Source organism: Pseudopipra pipra, chromosome 2, assembly GCF_036250125.1.
Source record: "Pseudopipra pipra isolate bDixPip1 chromosome 2, bDixPip1.hap1, whole genome shotgun sequence".
In the NCBI taxonomy this organism is placed as follows: domain Eukaryota; kingdom Metazoa; phylum Chordata; class Aves; order Passeriformes; family Pipridae; genus Pseudopipra; species Pseudopipra pipra.
In genome coordinates, this window is record NC_087550.1 from 94,184,958 (window position 1) to 94,206,090 (window position 21,133).

Sequence of the window (21,133 nt, forward strand, 5' to 3'; positions counted from 1 at the left end):
GTCCAGTTAAGGATAAAAGTAAGAATTTTAGTTTTAATGAAATGGCCTCACTTGAATTGTTCTGGTTTACTTTATGTCAGGCTTGTTAGTGTATTGCTTTTACAGAAAAAGATAGTATGTTGCAGCCTCTAAATTTCATTAAGCTGTTGCATTGTTTTCCTAATTGATGAGAGAGAATTTGGGTCTCTATTCCTGTGTAAATTTTTAATAATATTAAAAAATAATAATTGTACCCTAGTGAAAATATTTTGATTTTTTTTGTGGTATTTACCTTTTCATTTTAGCTGAAGCATATTCTGTGCACAGTATGTCCTACAGCCATAAAAATGGTTGCTCCACTAACTATGATATTCATGGACCCTTGAAGAGGGGGAAGCAGGTGGTCACAATGTCCTCATATGAGTGAAAAGGTTTGCTGTGTAACTGACTTTTTAATGTGGATAGTACCTTTTAAAGTATCCATAACTGCTGGATTTTCACTAAAAAGCATATTTATGCAATTTATGTATGGTTAATTGTGTATTATTTATTATGATGGTGACAGACAAGCGTCCACAGCTTTTTATGGAGGAAAAGCCTTCTTGGTGCCATGTTTTGTTTTGCTCTGTTACACTATTTTTTAAATGCTGTGTATTAATATAGTTATATAGATTGCATCACAGCATATATAAAAATTTAAAATTCAGCTGTACATACAGGACAGTGTTGAATCAAAAAAAGAATAAGCAGATGCAGGTGTTAATTATCCTGACTTGAACTTCCTTCATTTCATGTCCATTTGCATTCAGTGCACTTGAGCATTTTGTCCACTTATTTCTGAATAAAAATTCTTCTGCAATTCTCAGTTAAGCAGTTGTGTACTCCTTAGTGTCTTGTTTTAGAGCTACGAGGGAAGTTTCAAACACTGTATTATCCTGGGATAGAGAGGTGTAACTTGTGGAATGGCATGTGGTTTGGTATGCAGCCATCCAATTGCACACAAGTATTTGCCTGCTTTATTGATCAAGATTCTTGAATAGTATCATAGGAAAGCTTTTTATTTGTCTGCCAGAAATCTTAAGGTTTCGGGGGAAATTGGTTTGTATACCATGATGGGATGTTACACGACCCCAAAGAGATACTTTCTTTCCAGTTTCTTATACTCTGATCTCCAGGTTTGAGGAGAAGAACTGACATCACTGGGATAAATATACCAGTACCTCTGTTTGTATCGTGGTGTTGATCTGGTTTAGGCAGACACTTCAGCCATGTTCTCATTAAAGCTGTCTGACATTCATTTGAATGTGTAAATTCACTCTTCCTATAATGCCAGAAATGTCCTATCACTGGTATTGAGTTTTTCAGCAAAAATTTTATTCTCATTCTTTGACAGTGGCTTAGTTTTATTTCTGTGTTGCAAATTCATGTGTCACAAACTGCATGGTGTTGTTTAAAAAGGCATCATTAATTTCTTTTTTCTTCTTCACAACTGCTCTCCAAACTTCATAACAGAAATCTATCTGTTGTGAGTTTTTTAGTGGATTAGCCCTTTGTGAAATTCTTGTTTCTGTTTAAAGTGAAGTCTGTTTCATGTTTTAGTTGTGATCACTTTTCTGATATCTCAGCTTTTGTTCTCCTCATTTGTACTTTTGAGATTTCTTAACTTTCTGAAAACTAGTCATCTCTAGTGAAGAGTCAGAATAGTAGTGATCTGTAGATTTCATGATGACAACACAGAAATCGGCCATTCCCTTGTGATGTAAACCCTCAGTTCCTTTTCAGTCTGGAGGGGAAGCTTACATGGCCTCTTGTCTTGAAGGGTCTCAAGGTTCAGAGATCTGCATTAGTTTCCAGATTTCTACTTGATTTCTTAAAATCTTAGCAGCTACTTGCAGGTTTTTGATGTGTGCTTGTTTTTCTTGCCTGGCTAACTTAACTACTGAACTTCTAATATTGAAGTGCAGTCCCTTTCTGGTGTCAGCGTACTTGTGAAGTGCCATGACTGTGTCATCTTTGGCTTCAGAAGCTGCACTGCTATATGGGTTCAGTGTAGAAGAGCCAGTGTCCTGCTTTCTTACAGTCATTAGCCTCATCTCGAGAACAGTGCTTTAGGTTCTTACTGATCATTTGTCTGAGAATAGGACTTACGTGCTTTTTCAACAGAGAGGTTCTTATCTGTTAATTAGTATATTAATGCTTATATAATATGTTTGGTACTTTTCAAACTTGGACCACTTCATACAAAATTCTTACTGTTAACCTGATTGCCTGCTGTCCAGATAGCAGTTAAACTGCTGGATTAATTACTGTTGTTGCATTATTAGTCTGTGCTGTATAGTTGAGGAAACAAATGTGGCAGTTCTTGTTTAATTGTACATAACAAGCATTTTAAGGGCCATCACTGTGGTATTTTTGTAGTGACCATTCTGCAATACAGGGGTATACACGTTAGAATTTGTTCTGCCTTTCCCACTTCATAAAAATTTTTACAGAAAGGCAAATTCAAAGTGGCATGTACATTTCAGTAGTGAAACACTAGTTCTGCAAAAAAATTGCAAGGAAAGCTTGATAGTTTCTTACGTTTGGTTTCTTGCTTGATTGCTGTGATTGTAGAAGAACTTAAGGTGGCTTGTAGGAGCTTGTGACCATGAGGTAAGGTAGTAATTTGGGGTTAGTCTCAAGAAAAGATTTTGAAATACTGAAGTAGAATGTATATGCCTGGGTAACTGATAAAAAATGAGAGAGACTCAGTCTTAGAATAAAACAGCGTGGAAACCAGTAGTCTTCACAGTTACAACTTTTTCAAATAATTGCAGGAAGCTGAGGAAAACTCTTACCACTGAATTTGTGTTCAATTTGAATGCGGATTATTCTTCATGGGTGTGGAATAACAACAGTGGTTACTCACATCAGCTCTGAAATAGTGCAGAATTATGAGAGGTTGCGCTTCTTATGAATAAAGTAAAGTCCATCATTACTTTATGACCTTTCTGGAACATACAGAGGAAGGTCACAAAATACGTGTGAGCTTGATGGGGTAGCTTACTCTTCAGTGAAAAACCTCATAGGACTGGTTTCTTGGCTTTTCTTCAGTCAAAAGAAGCTGGATAAAGAACACTGAAGTGTTACCAAGATGTTTTTATGAGGATATCTCAGATTTCTGACAGGAATGTTTGGGGTTTTTTGTTGGCAGTGGTCTGCCTTCACTAAGATACTGTGCTGATGTTCACTTTTTCTGTAAGATAAGCTATTCTGTTGCTATTCTGGCAACAGATACCTGGGTGCAGTTAAGTCAGGGGGAGAAACCAAAGCGTTATGAAGTGGAACTTGGCCAGAGTTACAGTGAAAGAAACAAATGTGCAGTATATTCCCAAATATAATAGTCTGTATGGTTCTGATGGTTAGTCCAGACGTTGGTGGTGGTCATGTATGGGTGCTGTGCTTGATCTGCCAATACACTTTGACTAGATATGTGATGAGAGAATTGTTGATTGCAACGTTTGCTTTAACCTGCTGTGTTGATTTGGGTTTTGTTTGCTGATCTAGTTTGTCTTCTTAGTAAAGTTGTTCACAGATCAACTACTACCTCTGTACTAGTTGTACAGTTAGTTGTGTAGCTAACCAGCAGTTAGTTGTGGCGTGGCCCAGAACATGTTCAAGTTGGTCAGAAAAGTTTTCTAATGTGTGTCACGTGTCACCTGTTACAACCGGTAGCATGTGCTTAACAACCCTAAAGAGCTTTGGCAGCTGTAATTAAGGGAAAATGTTACTCTGCAGTTTCAGCTTCGTTCTCTTTTCTTGAGGTGGCTCGTCCGTGATAGATAAGTTTTCTTTTAAATGGAGGAAAATCTAAGTTTGAGAAACTTTCTTGTGAAGCTTGTTTCAAGTGGTTTTATGTACTTCAGCAGTTTCTTAATCCAAAAGGTCTTTTGTCTACTTGAATGAGAGCGTCAAGTTATTTTTGTCACAAAAAAAAAATCATGTAGTTCAGTAATCTCCCTCTATTATGGGAAAATAATTAATCCATCTAATACTTATCGTCCTTTCATTCTTGATTTTTTTTTTTTCTCCCCTTTTGGCACAAGAATACCTTAAAATTAATTTACCTCTTTTCTTCAGTTTTATTCACAGGCTTTCACTGTCCATGCTTTTTGTACTGAATCACTTGAACTTTATTCCAAGTTTAACACATTTGAGAGAAGCTTGCTTTCTTCATTTTTCTTATTCTAAGCTATCATTGGTTTTCAGTTGCTATGTTGAGGAGAAATAACATCGTTTTATTTGCTGCTAGAGGCATCTTGACCAAATCTGTATTGCAAGATTGTTTATCTTTTCAAGTCAGAGTTTGCAATGAACCTTTTCTTCATAGTTTTCCATAACATTTTATTCATTGTAAGCAACTTTGTCTGCAGCTCCTTCTTGGTTTCTAGAAACATCAAAGCAGCAGCAATGATAATTCTCATTGTCATAAGGTTGGCTGAGTAACTCTTATATTCTCTTTAAAGTGGCTGCAGTACTATAAAGATGCTTATTTGGAATTCATTTTTGCCAGTGATCTAGGAAATATTTTCATTTTAATAGGAAAGGTCTTCTATGCTGTATTGCAATCAGACTGTTGTTTCAAGAGCTACCATAGTCTTTCATACTTTTGCTTTGTCAGTTGTATTCAGGAGTCACTTCTTACATAAATAAATAGGAATTTAAAAATATTTTTGCTTGCTGGTATCAGACCAAGTCAGACAGGCCTATATTATTGAGGCAGAAGTTTACTTGGAAATGTGAATATTTTTTACAAAAGATACTGTAGATCAAAGTCTTCATTAAAGCATATAAATGGGAATACAGATGCAGCATAAATCACCACCTGATGGTGATGCTTGTGGTAATTCTAACGTTGCCTACCATAGTTAATGAATTCTTTCTTCTGCCAACGTTTGTTTAGTCATGAATTAAAGTATCTAGGAGCTAATTATGGCTGCAGAATTTATAGTTCACCTTGATTTTTATGTGGAAAAAGTGGCTTCACGTAGAAGAGTCCTTCTCTCCAGTATATTCATGTTGTTACGATTTTGGAGGATGTTCATAGAAACTCTACCACTGTTATTAAAAGTCTAAAACAATTTCAACTGCCAAATGCTTTGTTGTGAAATAAAAACTTGGCACCAACTTGTGCTTTTGTAGAAACCCAGTGTGTAATTCTAGCATGAAGTTTTATAGCTGTCCCCAGCAGTGACACACATCTGTTTAGTTAAGAGTATTTTTCTCTTGGTATCTGGGAAGAAAAAAAAAAGTTTGAAGCTATTTCATAACTTCTGTATTTGGACACCAAAGGGTTAAAACACTGAAAGTTTAGTATTTTAAAATCATTTTGCTTTAGAAATTTTAGACTAGTATGCTGCTGTTTATATAGGAAACGTTTTTTTCTCATTGTGGGCGTTTTAGTATTCTGATCTTATTTTTTTCTCTTTCTTCTTTTGTTTTGTTTTAATCCTTGTATCTGCTAATTTTTGTATAGGAATAGCTACTAATTCTTTTGAGATACAGCCTACTAAATTTAAGTAATTGAAGCCATGAATTGACCGGTAATTTTAATCCATTCTGTATAAATTTCAGTGAAGAACTGACAAATTTGGTTTCAGGATGAAAGTAATAATGCTTTAAAAGGCATAAAAGACTTAGTATCTTGTTGTTAAGGTGGTCACATGGTAATGGCTTACATATTGAATAATGTGCTACAGCACTTTATGTATGTTAATGTACTTTTAATCTTAATGTTGCCTGCAAATATGTGATCCCTTATGATATAAGTTTCCTGTTTATGCACCATTGCCCGTTTAAATCAAACAGAAGATTCTGAAACTGTAAAAACTACACATGTCAATGTTTTACAGCTACGTAATTCGAATTGACTTGATTTTTTCAAGTAATCCTAGAAAGGGGGAGCATTCCATATAGAAACTGCTGAAACTGCCACAGGTGCTTCTCCGAAAACCTTACAGTTGTGGCATTGAATGTTCAGTATCGCTTCCTTTCTGCACACAAGGCATACTGTTGAGGTATTTGTTGCGGTGATTGGTTTTAATGCTAATCTAGGAATTCAGATATAGAATCTATAGATTTGCATGCTTTGCTTACCCTAATTTACAATTATCTACATTTTTATTTGTAAACTAACAATAGATAAGTTGAGATCAGTAATTTTTAACAGATATTACATTGATATACGAAAACTGTGGTTTGTTTTCTTAGATTGTCGCATGGCATTAACAAAAACACAGTGAGCTGTAGGCACTGTAATCACTATTTCAAATTAAACATTTAGGAGATTTTTTTTTACATATATGAATGTTTTTTCAAAAAGATTTATTGTTGACTTTTTGTAGCAAATGTTTGTTTTGTTTTTCAAGGTATGTGACATTATAAGTGGAAGATACTGTATTTCAAATGTTAAAAACACAGCTTTTTTTCCACCAATGAGTATGAAAAAGGAACAACTGAAGCAACTTAGAAGCAATTTTTTAAAAAATAAATTCAGTATAATTTAGAATCCAATGCAAGAAGCACAAGTCTTTGTTTTCTTTGTTCAGATCTTTTGAAGAGTAAATTTTGTAAGTTATCCTGAAGCAAATCTTTCTTGCATGTAGATATTTAAACAGCTTGAAGTTTTTAGTTGTTGGTTTTTTTTTTTAATTATTCCTGACTTAACCATAGTGGAAGTGTCTTGATTATGTTTTGAGAGCTTGCATCAGATTTTTTCCTTCCTTTAGTGAACTTCTGAAAACAACAAATTGTGGTTAGATTGAAATAATAGAAACATCCTGCTAAATAAATCTAAAATGGAAGTAAATTTCATGTTTCTGTACACCAGTCCTGTTTGGTCAGATAATACATTTGTCTCTTTTGGTTTTGAACAACAGTTGAGTTGCACTGCCACCCAACATTTTTGAAAATGCTTTTCAGAAGAAGGAAATACCTAAACATATGCTTCATCAGTGTCCTCTTTGTAGCTGCTTTAATTTGATTACCACGACTCTCAGATGAACTCAGCCTTTAGAATGGGAGTTCAGATGATGTCAACCAGAGGAAGAAAAATGGGTATTAAAAAAAAAGAAGTCTTCTTCATAACAAGATTAGTCCATTTTGAAGACTTCCTGTGGACATCACTTGATGGAAGAAGAAAAATTTGTTATAAGAGTGTTGTTTTAAGCACTGTTAGGTATGTGAATAAATGTGTATGCAAAAGTCAGAGCTTTAATTCAATATATCAGTGCACGTGTTGAGTTTATTTATAAAACACTTGTCACTACACAACAATTCAAGTCTCATCTGTCAAGGAACTTCAAGATCACCTACTCATCCATATTCAGACTTCTGTCAACTTTTCTCATGGATTTTTTTCCATTTAGAATAACTTTATAATACAAAAATGTATCCTTCCAGTTACATTTGTCTTTCTTCTTTTGCTTTGGAGTTAGCATCTTATACTTCTGTACTTTGAAGAAAACAAAATGTCTTTATTTCCAGCTCCTGGATTTTAGCCTACAAGAAGGCTGAGGGTAAATAATATCATGCTTCATGATTCTAATTTGTTTTTATTAATAAGAATTACATGGAAACAGTGAGTAAACTGTAAAGCAAAAAAGTGCTGCCATGTGAAAGAACCTTAACAGGACTCAGTCATTTTTCAAATACTTGAATTGCTTTGGAAAGGATGCAAGGTATGTGTTGTCTAAACATGGAGTGGATTGACTTTCTGACAACTTACCAAAACTGTGTTTAGCCCTGGGCAATGTTAAGTAAGGAATTTTTCTCCTGTTTGTCAGTTCAAGCCTTCACGTGTGTTCCTGTCTGGAGCAGGTGCCAAAAAGGGAATGATATTTTCAGAGCTTTACTCTTCTTTCTTCAATTTTTCCACCTATTCCTGAACTGGACTGACCTTCAGTCAGAAGGTTTTTGACCTTTTTTCACTAAAGGGAAAGGGAATTAAGTTTTTGGAGCACAGCCGTCCAATTTGACAGTAACTAGGCCAGCCTAGTCAATGAATATACTGCACCAAGTCAATGAATGCTGTTTAATAAAGGCTGACTAATCGTAAAACACATGTAACTTTTCAAGGCTTATTCTGATTTTATTGTTTACGACTTTATTGCATCCTTCTGTACCCTCTATGCTGGTAGGTTCTTCCTTCATAAGATCATCTTTGAAAAACGCAGTGTGTGTAGCTTGCTATTTGTCTTGTTTCATCTAGATAGCCCCTACCTTAGAGGAAAAACCTCCAAAAGCAACATAAGCTTGTCCTCAAGTTTGGCATATTTGTCAGGGGGGAAAAAAGGTTAAAAAAGCCAACAACAAACCCTACATAACAAAAAACCTGCAAGAACTTCTGCGCTCATTTTTGAATTCTGAATAACGGAGTTACAGAAATGGAGCTGTTGTATCTGCTGTATGATTAGCAGTAACAAAAGGACAGCTTATCTGAAGGTTTGTCAAATGTGTGTTCCAAGCTTCTTTGGAGTTTCCACTATTTCAAGGTGTTTAGGGTAAAAGATGAATGCTAGTACTGAAGGGACTCTTAACTTATTAAAAAAATGGAGAATGGGTGGAAAAGAATTTTTTTCAAGAAATATAACATTTGAGATAGTTCTGTCCATGTTGTCCAGTGGTTTACATTTTTTCCCTGCTGTTTTTCTTTCACAGCCCAGGTCTTGAAGTTACTTTCAGTTATAATATCCTTTACCTATTCTTTTTCTTTATGTCAGCATCTATGAGAAATGAAGTACCTTTCAAGCAAGGGACACCTAATAACTGAAGTAGTTGAAAATTTACTTGAATATAGTGATTATCTCTTTGAGTTTTCTGCTTGTTGATTTTTTAATTTATTTATTTTTTAACCACACAGACTGTGTCACGTACAGTCTACTTTAGTAGCCAAATAAATCTTCAGTTACTATTTCTCCTTTTCACTTGACAGTCAGTTTACATATAATTGTGGTTCATAACCAAGGGCTGACATAGGAATTGCACATAAGAGTTTGAACTCCTCTTAGCCGTTTCTATTTTTGTCCTTATAATCTATACTGTACTGTGTACAGTAATGACATTTACATTCTTAGCTCTTGGGCTAAGTTCAGGTTGCTGCTTCCTTTTCAGCCATTGGCAACATTTGAGACAGACCATGCACTGCACATTTAGTAATAGATGTGTTCCCACTTCCTTGTAACTTCTGCTGGAACAGGGTGGTTCTGCTCCAAGTCCAGGTTGGTGCTTTTAAAGAATGGTCTAATAGATATCTGAGCTTTTTAGTTCATTCAAGTACTGCACAGTTTCTGGGAAGATTGTATTACACTGTATTTTTCTGTATCACACTCAGAATCTTTAGAGTGATGACAATATTTCTAAATTATTTTGGAAATGCATAAAGCTATTCTAATCTGGTAAAATCCTGTGATATCTTTTAAGAGTGTTTTCTCTCCTATTTTGTTCCTAGTTGAGTTAGGTTTTTCTCTTGGATTACTTGCATTTTGTTATGATATATATATAACATATATAATATAGCATAGCTAGCCCTTGCTGCATTTTGTGTTCCCACTGACAGATTTTTCCTCCTAGAGAAGACTAGAAAAGTCAGCTAAGGAAATAGGTCTTTTTTATCTTTCTAGCCTGGTTTTGAGGAAGTGACAGAAAGTTTCTTCAGAATTTGTCAGCTTTTCATCTTCTCCTTTGCATTATTATTGAAATGCAAGCCAGTTTAGCTGAAATTTGAAAGTAATCAAGCTTTGATTAAAATAATTAACAGCGACAAGTGGATATATAGAGAAGATACTCAAATTAGTGTTCTAACTGTGAGGGAGCAAAGGGAATTTGACAGTTGTGTTCTCTTTCTTAGCATTTGACCTAAAGGTTTCTGGAGTCATCCAGAATCCGTAATCTCCTTTTATTTGATTGAACTTTTTTCTGTTTTTCCACTACTAACTTCTAAACACAGGACTTTCTCTTGAAATTGATAAGCTAAATTCAGGCTTGCACTTATAAGAAAGGTTTCTAAACTCTTAGAAGCAAGAATGTTATATCCAGTGGGCTTGAATCCACTAAAAACCTATGCAGTGCTTTCAAACTACTTCTGTAGAACAAGTACATCTTTGTCTCCCTGTTAAGTCATCTCTTCAAGATGGGACAGATCTTAAAATATCAAAGGTCATTACATTTTAAAATATGACAAAATCTTTTAAGTTCATTTATTTTGTGTCTGGGAAACGTAATTACTCTTTCCTAGAGTTTGGTCATGTAGCCTTACACACTTGGATCTTTGTACATCTCTAAATGCCTCTGGCATCTCATATTTATGTTCCTTTGAGAAATAGTTGCTGAACTATAGTCTGCCTTACAGTCAACTTTTCAAAGCAGAGTTATTTTTCAATAATATTTGCTAAGTAATAGAATTACTGACTCCTTGAAGTTTTATTAAATTAGGTGGTCATTCAATACCATATTGTTTGTGTCATTTTTATTTTTGTGTATCTTTAATTTGCTCTTGCTTAGATCTCCTTTATTATTCTTTGGAGGCTTGCAAATTTGAAACAGATTTCAGAGAACTGAGCTATTTTTTTTTGCCCAAAACAGATCTGTTGAAATTTCTGTTTCTCCAGCTGTAGTTTCATTGTATTACATCTGTATGCTGCACAAGTAAATCAGAACTACTAAAAGCATTGAATGTTAGCTGAGACCTCAACAAACCACCTGATTCAGCATGGGAAAGGATTGACTGTATTTTGCAGAATTTCTGAAATCATAGGCTGCTCTTAAAATGAGGAGAGAAAGAGACCCCTCTCAAGATCCAGCAACATTTATACTCTAGAACTTTCTCCTGATGCCTCTCTTTAATTATCCTTTGCTTGTGTTAATCCCATTCTTATACGGCCTGCACTGGATGGACAGAAGATCCTCTTTTGCAGCTGTCTTCTGGGTATTCAAAAGTAATACCTCCACCTTGAAGTTTCATTTCTTTTGCATAACTAGATTTTTCAGTCTTCCAGAGTCTTACTTTTTAGACCGCTCTTGACAGCTGTTCTCTGGATTCTCATTAGTCCAAGTTAGTGGTGACTTAAAATAGTGTAGTATGGAATGAAATAAACCCTGGTCTAGCCTAATAGGTTTTGTGATTTTGTAGTATTTTGATTTATCCATTTATGGAAATAGTCTTGCTGCAGTAGGCAACTTCTAAAGTCTCGTTTTTATAGCAAATAAGTTACAATTATCTAGGAAACAAATCTGGGTTTTGTTCTTTGATTTCTTCGTATGAGCTGGATTGAGTTCTTTTCTATTTCATATGAGTTTCAAGAGGATTGGGTCTGTTAATCTCCTGAATTCTTATTCTGTTGGCTGGTCTGTTTCTGGATTTTTAAGTAATGGACTTGTCTAAACTATTGAAGCCAAGAAACAAAAATTCAGTTTTTCTGACCAGTTACATCTGTCTAGAAAGGCAGAAAAATATTATGAAAGATTGATTAGCATCTGTTGCTTCGCCATCTAGTTTTGTCATTTCTGGCCCTCTTATCTCCACTTTTATGCTCTTCCTTATGAAGTTAGCCTAAATTTATAAGCACAAAATGTACTGTATGTTTGTGTAAATGTATGTGATATAGAGCACTTCTTCAGATTAAACTTCTACCTCTCTACATGTCCTCCATGATTTCATTTATAATCTCCTTGTATTAGAATATTCAAAATCAATGCCATTCTCTCATGCACAGAAAAGTCTTGATTCAAATTAACAAAGCAAGTCCCAGTACTTATGATGTCACACACTTTGAAATGAGAAACAAACCAGAAACAAAAGTATAAGCAAAGCATAACTAAGTATAGCATCTTTATCTATCTATCTCTTTCTATATATGTATATATTTTGTTGTTAGGAAGAATAGTGATGTTGTTGTTACCTTAGAAACCAGAATGCCATGGACAATTGCCAAGTCATTTTAAGTTTGTTTGAGTATTTGATCTTTTGCTCACGTTAAAGCAATAGATTGCAGAATAAAATGCAGAAGATGGTAAAATTCAACACTTAATTAGTCTGAAGTTTATGTAAAGATCAGATACTTCAGACTATTTTAGAATAAAGCATTTTGAGAAGTTTAAATAGGAAGATGGTTTAAGGCACATAGTATATTGATTTTATTTAACAGTGTATTGTCTCCCAAATTTTGCTTAGAAGCCAGATATATGTGCAAAAAGTAAAGTTAGTTATAAAACTAAGATTAATAACTAATTTCTTAATGGAAATTTGCTAAGTGTATGTTTTCTCTCATCACCTGCAGATAGATAGTAAGGGCAGCAGCAGCAGCAAGCTAGCGTGATGAATGAGTGTAATTCAGTTTCTTTGTATTGTACAGCTTGAGAAATGCCAGTGGCCTGACAGCAGCAGACCTTGCACATACCCAGGGCTTCCAAGAATGTGCCCAGTTTCTCTTGAACCTCCAGAACAGTCACCTGAATCGTTTCTATAGCAATGGCACCTTAAATGGGGTTCATCAGAATGCAGGTCCCAATCCATTCAGTGGTGGGACTAGTCGAAAGAGATCCTTTGAAGATACGGAGTCTGCTGGAGCAAAGAAGGCTAGAACAGAAGGTGAGACCCCAGAGGTAAAAGGGATGGGTTGATACTGTTGCTGAGAAAGGAAAATAAACATTTTAAAGCCTTTTGGAGTGGATGTTGAGTATTATTGACAAACTCACATATCTAAATTACATATTAATCCAAGAAGATGAATATAATTCCATGCCACAAGATCCCAGTTCTCCCTGTCATCATCTTGGCGTGTTCAGAAATTTCTATTTCCAGAGAGTGCTGTAGCTGCACTATGCCAAGAATAATTATGCAGAGGAGTAGGAGCTAAAATTAGTTTCTACTCCTTCCTCAGTTTCTTCACCTTCATGAGAGCCAAATAACATTGCGTTCATTCACATAGATACCCGGACGTTCTGATGGTAATTTTCCACTTGGGGATTAATTCACAATTCAGAAACTCTGCTAGGTAAGATGAATGAAATTTAAGACAGAAAGGTTTCTCAAATCAAGAGGGATTATGTCTGTAAGGTAACATACCTCAAGTTTCCAGGATCATGCTCCAAGGGGAACTGCTGTCTTAGCAGAGGGTGTAAGACTAAAATGAATCTTAAGGACTCTTGTTCAACCTTGTGCATTGAGGATACTGCTGCTTTCTCTGCCGGCAATGACACAATAGTACAACCCAAATATATTTTTTGGTAGCTCTGTGAAGAAGTTTTTTACATCTTATACACACCTTGAGTAACATGATAGAAAATATCTTCCTTTCTTTTGCCTATTCCATTAAATTCTTACTAAAAACAACGCAGCAATTCTGCACTCCAACTCCTTTTTTCCTGTGGTTAACATCAGGAAAGGGACTTCATGAGTTTTTGTTGAAGGGTCTTCTTTCAGTTAAAATTGATGTTATTCTAACATACTTGACTTTCAGCAAGCCTAATAGAATGGGCTTAAACAGTGCTTAATTCCAGATAATAAGAGGGAAATTGAGGCCTAAACCATGTTTCTAAATATGACATGGGCAACATAATTACATCAAGATTGACAGTGTAGTATTTTCAGTACTTGCTATCTGGCCGTGACTTCTAACTATAGCAGGATCAGAGGCCTTAACTGGGTACTTCATTGCCAGTCATGAACAGGATATGTTCCTTCATGTAGCTGGTTTAAATGATAAATTTCATGCTGGAGATGAGTCCCTGTGCAATAAAATGCAAGACTTAGGGAATAATGTCCTAAGTAGATATACAGAATAAGAAAATTTGCCCAGTATTTAGGTGCCCGTAACAGTTTCAGAAAGATGTCTTCAGTGCATTGATGTTCTGCTACTGGGAGGCACTGCTTGCAGTAAAATTTATCTTTCATTTTGAAGAGCCACTCCTGAATGTTCCTAACCAGCCATCCTTTTCAGCTTCAGGATGTGGCTTCAGGTTGGTCCGTAGGCAGTGTTTCCCCAAAATCTGTGGGGGTGGCACTGGGCTAGCTGTGTGTATTCTCTGTGTTTCCATGAAATAGCAGCATCTGCATCACCTTTCACTACAAACAGTTGGTCCAGTGCATAAGTTAGATCAAGCAAAAAAAAAAGACAATGCAGTGAACAGGAGCTCCCAAGTAATTACAAAGATGTTGGAAGAGCAATTGAGTAGATAATTTTTTGAAATTGTTACCAGTTTGACTTTTTAGGACTTCTGCAAACAAATGCAAAAGCTTTACTGCATTTGCTTGAAGGTTTTTGGAGTAACTAAGAGATGCATCTCAGCTGTGAAAGCTGCAGTTTCTAATCTGACGTGTCTGCCCTCAGAGACATCAGCATCAGTAATAGCTATGTATTGATGTAAAAAGTCTGTTGCAGTGAGAATGAGTCACTGTTCCTGAGGCATTTTTGTAAACAACAGAGCTGAGTAATGAGGAGTCATCAGCACATCTTTGTGCCTAGCTGGCCTTTTTACAAAACAAGCCCAATTTTGTGTTAATTTTGCCCTTACTAGAACCACAGTGGTCTATTGTGCTTTAAAGACTATTTACACAGGAGACTCCAGATGTTCAAAGAGTGCAAGCAACCTGTATTTGCTGGTGTTGATGGCCATGCCCCAATTCAGAATAACCACTGCTTTGAAAAAAATTACTTTTTGTGACAATATATGTCCCATACGAGAACCTCTAACAGTACAGTAGGAAGAAGATAAATGCTCAAGCTGTAGTTTGCTCTGGAATAGCTAAACTGGACATTGGATGGGGATTACTTGTAATTCTCTTTAAATGCATACACATGGATCTGCTATCAGGTGCATAGTATTGAATCTTTGACCTCAAAATTAAGTGCCACTGATACACAATATGCCATGATTCAAAGTAATAGCTCTCTCAAAGGTAGTGCAAAAATGAGTTCTGAAGGCTGAAGCCGAACTTGAAGTAAATTGGTGGCCGCTCTCAGAATATACACCAGGTAGTTTTTCGTTTTGACTTAAAAACATAAGCTGGATTTTATGTCTGTTTTTCTGAAATCAGTTCCAGAAATTTCACTGTTCTGCCTGGGCAGGTCAGCAGAGTATGGTGCTCAGGGTCAGAGATGATGATGATGGTGATGATGATGCACACCAGGCCGTCTGGTCACACAACTGTTCATGGAACACTTTAGCTATTGCTTAAAGTTCTTTAAAACTGGACAGTTTATGAGAATTTTGATTGTACCCAAGATAATGAAAACTGACTTGCGGTCTACCAGAGCAGCCCTTTATAACATGAGTGTGTGCAGTGTAAATCGCAAGATGTGTTAATGCCAGTGTGAGAGCAAGGCAGGGCCTGCTGGGATAGAACTGGAGCAGTGCTCTGGGTAGTAGGTATAAGAAGCAGTAGTGAAGTTGAGCCCATCTTGCTTATTAAAGCGTTCCCCACAGCAGTCTCACCACTTGCCAGCTTGTCTCAGAACTGTGTGTTCAGCTCTCGAGGGGATCCGTGAAGCAGTCTGTTATGCAAATGGGTGAATTACTGGGACCTGGCCCTTGGGAGTGAAAGAGGGAATAGTCCAGACTGACAGTAGACAATTGTGAGGTAGAGACTACTTTTTATCTGTTGGGGACACTAGCTGTAAAGCCTAAACATGAGTAACTTAAATTGCTCCCTATTCAACTGCTTAGCTCACCAAACTAGTAAGCTTGATGTGTAGGTGCAAAGTCTCATAGGTGCTCTGATAGTTCTCCATTTTGAGGAATTGAAATGAATGAGCAAGTACTTAGCAGTTACTTACTCTGCATTTTGAATCTCGAACATCAGAAGCTCTCAGATGTGTAAAATTTACATTTCTTTGTAAAGTTTTTGCTTTAATAATCAAAGTATTCATCTGTTTGTTGTCTGAGTTTTGAAGTGGGCACCAGTGACTAAACGTGACTCCTTTTTTTATCAGCTTACAGCTTTGATGGCTTAATACCAGTGATGAATGGAGGAGCTGAGGACGATGCTGACAATATGCACGTTGATAGAGAGTTTGCTGTTGTATCAGGTGGGAGTGGACAGTTTCCTGTTAACTACAACAACATTCAAATGGTTGAAGACACCAAACAACAGGAGAGTACTTCTGTTGGACCAAAAGAAATTGAAATATACACTGTTTCTGCAATGCAAACTCCTTGTCGTTGCAAGAATCAATATGCATTTTATTTTTAATTTAAGTATAAAATTTAGTCCTTCATTTTTGCACATTGTTGTCTAGAGTCTTGGAAACTATTGTATTGCTGTAACACCCATTATACTGGGGGTTTAATAGGCATCAAAAATTAGCTGTTTCACACAATGTATTGTAATTGTGAAAGAGAAGATTTATTAGTTGTTTTTTAGTATTTCAGATAAACAGAAATCCACGATGACTGTTTCACTTTTAACCTGAGGCTTGTATTATGTTGTGCCTTGCTTTTTGTTGCTATACTTTCAGGTTAAAGGAAATACAGAAATAATTTAAATTATTTAATTTTGATTAAATAGATTTAATTGCTAATAACAAGACTTGATACAGAAATATATCTTAGCTTTGAAAATAACATGTTATGACAAAGCTATAGTCAAAATATTACAACAAATACTATAAAGAATAATCTAGACATACATTATATCTTCAGAATTTGTTCAGACACAATGGCGTAAGTGCAGGATCCTACTATGGGGTTTCTTATGTAAATAAAAGACTGGACATCACAGGTCTATTTGGAACAAGTGCACCTTGGAAAACAGTTTTTGTGTTTTGTACCAATCTTCATGAGACAATCAAAATGTTACTAGTATTAGTGAATATTAATGCGCTAAGTTTTTTAAGAGCTGCTTAATTAAGATGCATTTGGAAACCCCAGGATATGTATAGAGTTTGATTAAAACTCAGCTTTTTCCTTGCTCTTTGTAGGTTAAGACATGGAGTTACTATGATAGTGCAGTATTACATTCAGAAATTAATTTCTTATTATTTATTGATTTGTTCCGCCATAAATTTGTTTGTGCTTTGTACCACAGATCAGATTCGCCAAAGGGAACGATAATTAATAGGTATTTTAATATATTAGGAATAAACGTATATACATATATATAATCAACACTTTAAAAGTAGACTATGATATTTTCCAGTGATAATTACTAAGTGTTCTTATTTAGGGAAAAATTATTGTCTTTCATAAATATACTCTATTACTATAGGTGCTCATTTTTAACAAATAATAACATTCTATAATTATCACTAGAACTATTCATTACCTACTTTTTGCATATTAACTAACGGAAGTGCCAATTTTATTAGATTTGATTTGGCAAAGCCAGCCTATAATGGTTGATTTTTAAAAGTTAAAACTTCGCACTTTTCAGTTAATAAACACTATATGAAATTCCTTCTGTGCGTTTTCATCACTGAAATATTAGATCTTTGATGTCTTGATGAGTTTGTGGGGGTTTTTTCCACTTTCAACAAGAATTCGTGGTTAGTGAGTTCAGCTGATGTGGTTATTTTAACTTATGTAGGGACTAAACAGGAAACTCCAGTTAGTAAATCCAGTGAGTTACAAACTTTGAACACATTTCTTGGCATTATGTATTGTTGTCTGTGGAGTATCAGTATTGTAATACATATTTCAAGTAATAGCCATGCAAAAGACTAATAGAGAACCAAAACTTCATATTCTTCCTTGTCAAACAGTGGTACTCATTATGTGTCACTTAAATTGGAGCCCAGTGTTAATGCAAATGTGGAAAGTTACCAACAGACTTACTGGCTTGATTTGGATCCATGCAGTAAATGCAATCCTGTTCTGCACATGGGTTTATGCGTTCAGTGTGGACATAAACATATGTGCATGTATCCAAGGATAACCACAGAATGTAAAATCTGTAAATGTCACCACATAGGTCTGTAGTTTCCATGCTTGCCTTGCTCATCTTCACCAATATAGATAGACATAAATTTTATTTTTAAGGCAGAATATATCATGCATTTTTTGTGCTAGTACTTTTGAGTACCACTGCAAAAACATGCATTTCAGACAGACTGATGAAATCTGTTCATGGAAACAAAACCTATTGTACTAGTTTCTAACTTCAAAGGAGAAATAGCTTCAAAACAGTTGTCAGTAGTTTTTGCATGCACATTTTTAGAATTTTGTTTCCTGCTAATAACATTTTTTAGTCTTCTGTGCACTCTGCTCTTGCTGTTGTATGGCATTTTGCATGTGGTTTGTACAGATGCTATTATAAACTTATTAAATACAAACCTGCCCAGTATGTTATCTGGGAAGCTGCTAGGTAAATTGAAGTGCTTTTTGAATAAAGGAACTTGGAAACATTTTATAGTAGCACCCCAACATAACATTTCTTTATTTGACTTATTTCAGTGCATATTGTACTGTAAGAGTTACCACTAAAACGAAAAAAAAAAAAGAGCCATGGTTAAATTACAGCTGAAAAATGAAAAAACCCAACCCTTCACCCTCTCTCTCACAGATACTCAGTTCTTGTATGTACATAATCTTTCATCTCAACAGGGCATTACGGTTAAGGTGGAAAGATGCCTTTTATTCCACCTTTGAAAACACTGCCCAGAATGTTGTGTGCTGCACTTATTTCATACAGTTAAATGAAAAAAAATCTGAGTTCACATTGTCTTTGCAAAGAATAATACAGGCATATTTACAAGTTGAATGTAGATAGATAGTTGCATTTTCAACATGAGAATCCATGTTACAAGCTTACTGGTCAGCTCTCATTACTTTGAACTGCCTACTTTGTTATAAAGAAAGGGTAGATTTATTTTCAAAGCTGTGTATGGAAACATTTTTTAAATAAGTGAAGTACAGTGGAGACATTTTTATGTATTTCCATTTATTCTTAATTGTTGGTGACAGGTGTATTTCTTAATGCAGATATGAATAGCAGTAGCTCCATATTGAATGCACTGACAAATGGATGTGCCATCAATGGACATTTGGATTTCACCACCGCACAACAGCTCAGTGGGATGGATGCCAGGCGTGAGGAGTGCTTAGCATTAACACCTAACGGAGTAATTCCCGGAATAACTTCCCCCAGCAGGCACCGAGTTCATACCAGTAATGGCACTGAGGAACCAGAAAAAGCCATGAGTAATTCCACCGATATGTGTGGATCTCTCCATCTGAATGGAAGCCCGAGTAGCTGTGTTTCTAACCGGCCCTCATGGGTTGAAGACCCTGGAGATACTTTGCACTATGGACACTACCATGGTTTTGGGGATACTGCTGAAAGCATCCCTGAACTTAGTAGTGTTGTTGAGCATTCCAACTCTGTCAAGGTCGAACAGAGATACGACAATACTGTCCTAGGCACAATGTATTTGTATCACGGTTCCTAGATGAATGATCTCTATGTCAAATGCATATTGAAATTGCTACCAAATGAAACTGAGGAGACAAAATCCTCACATAGCATTAAATTTGAAGATCGCAACTTGTTGCTATTTTTACACTTTGTTTATATGAAAAGTAAACCCTTAATTTGACAGCCTTATACAATAGTTGTAGTTTGTTGCATGTATGGGGCTTATTTAGTGATAATAGGTGCTGTCATGATGGAATGTTTATTGTTTTCATTTTTTTGTTACGGAATGTTCTGGTTTTGTATTTTTTTTCTAAGCTTGTGAACACTATCTTTCCCTTTTTAGAGGTGTTTTCCCTTTTATTAAAACAACGTTTAACTGAATTTTGTGAAGAAAATGTTACGTATGTGCATCACTTAGAGGTAAAGATTTTTCTTTTCCGTATCTTCTGCTGAAGCTATGGTAGCAATATCAATGCCATCTCTCACTATGCAAGGTTGAAAGTGGCAATCTTCTGGAGCTTCTCTGACTTTATAGTTTGTACATTTGTTTGGTATAGTTAGATGTTCATCTTTAAATTTTTTGAACAAGTTGTTTAGAAATATGGAGACAAATTTGGAAGAATTTACTGTTTCACTTTCTGTAGCGTAGAAGTGCTTTTTGTTGTTGTTGAGCTCTTTGCATTACAGAGTGGGAAAGTTCGGTCGCAGTTGGGTGTGCCTCAGGTTTGCTCTGTGGTGGGTTTCTTTGGCTTCTCTCCTTTTGTGTGTGCTTGATATTTTACCATAGCTCACAGACCGGAGGCATGTTGGCACTGTTCTGCTTTGTACACAGTTTAAAATTGCTGTTACTTGTTATAGAATTTGCCAAGTCAAAATATTTGAGTTTGACTGTCTTGGATATACATTTATTGTCTTTTTTTTAACATACGCTTTGAAAATGTAATGTTGTGTACTCTTTGGGCTATGCTCACGGAAAATACATTGTATTTAATGCTTAATACACAAATCAAAATTCATATAAGTGCACTATATGAGCACTAATAATATAAGTTGCTGCTTGTGTTATAAGTGAAGAGTGGAGAAGAATATGGTAAATGAGATAAGCCCTCTGAATTGTGTTGATTTTTTTGTTCTTGTTTTGTTTTCAAAAGGGACCTTTACAAATTGGATTAAAAAATAAACATATTACATTGTATCTGAATATTTTGTTTAGATGTTATTATTTTTGTAGCAGTTTGAGGAAGCCTTAAGTAGTTTATAACTCACAATTCTCCATAATCTTGCTCGGTGCTGCTGTGGAATGTCTTCATTTTGTCAATATATGGAAGGAAATGGGAACAGCCCAATAAGGTGTTCTTGATTAAATTACAGAAACACATACTGGATATTCTGTTTATGATGTATGTATGTGTATCAGCCTTCAACTCCAGAAATGGGTTAAAATACTGCCTGTGTGATTTTTATAAAAATTGTAGTCTCCTTCAAACATTTTCAAGCAAAATGCTACTAACTACAGAGAAATCAGCATTTTAAATAGCCTTTACAGTTTTACATGGTTTACTACACACAAGGGTCTCGCAGCATATTCAGATTAAGAGTAGCACTGATAGGACAATTGACCAGTTCTTTTGCACGTAGTTGGCCAGACCAGCCAGTTCTTAGACAGTTTGATTTGCTGATGTAGAGTCCAGAGGAATACGTGCTATTGCCATCATACTACCACAGCATAGTAACTGCAATTTGCAGTAGCATTTGGTTCTGGGGATC

General features: G+C 35.6%; 1 protein-coding gene across 2 annotated transcripts in view; it reads left to right on the plus strand.

The window, feature by feature from the left end:
• Nucleotides 1–20,567, plus strand: part of ANKRD10 (ankyrin repeat domain 10) — a 37,318-nt gene extending 16,751 nt beyond the window's left edge. The window contains exons 4-6 of one of the 2 annotated variants that reach the window (XM_064646500.1): nucleotides 12,369–12,604; nucleotides 15,948–16,043; nucleotides 18,916–20,567. In XM_064646500.1, coding sequence (XP_064502570.1) covers nucleotides 12,369–12,604; nucleotides 15,948–16,043; nucleotides 18,916–19,400 — 817 coding nt within the window. In that variant the 3' untranslated portion in view covers nucleotides 19,401–20,567. The remainder of the gene's footprint in view (nucleotides 1–12,368; nucleotides 12,605–15,947; nucleotides 16,044–18,915) is intronic. The other variant, XM_064646501.1, reaches the window with a different exon arrangement.
• The last annotated feature ends 566 nt before the right edge of the window (nucleotides 20,568–21,133 follow it).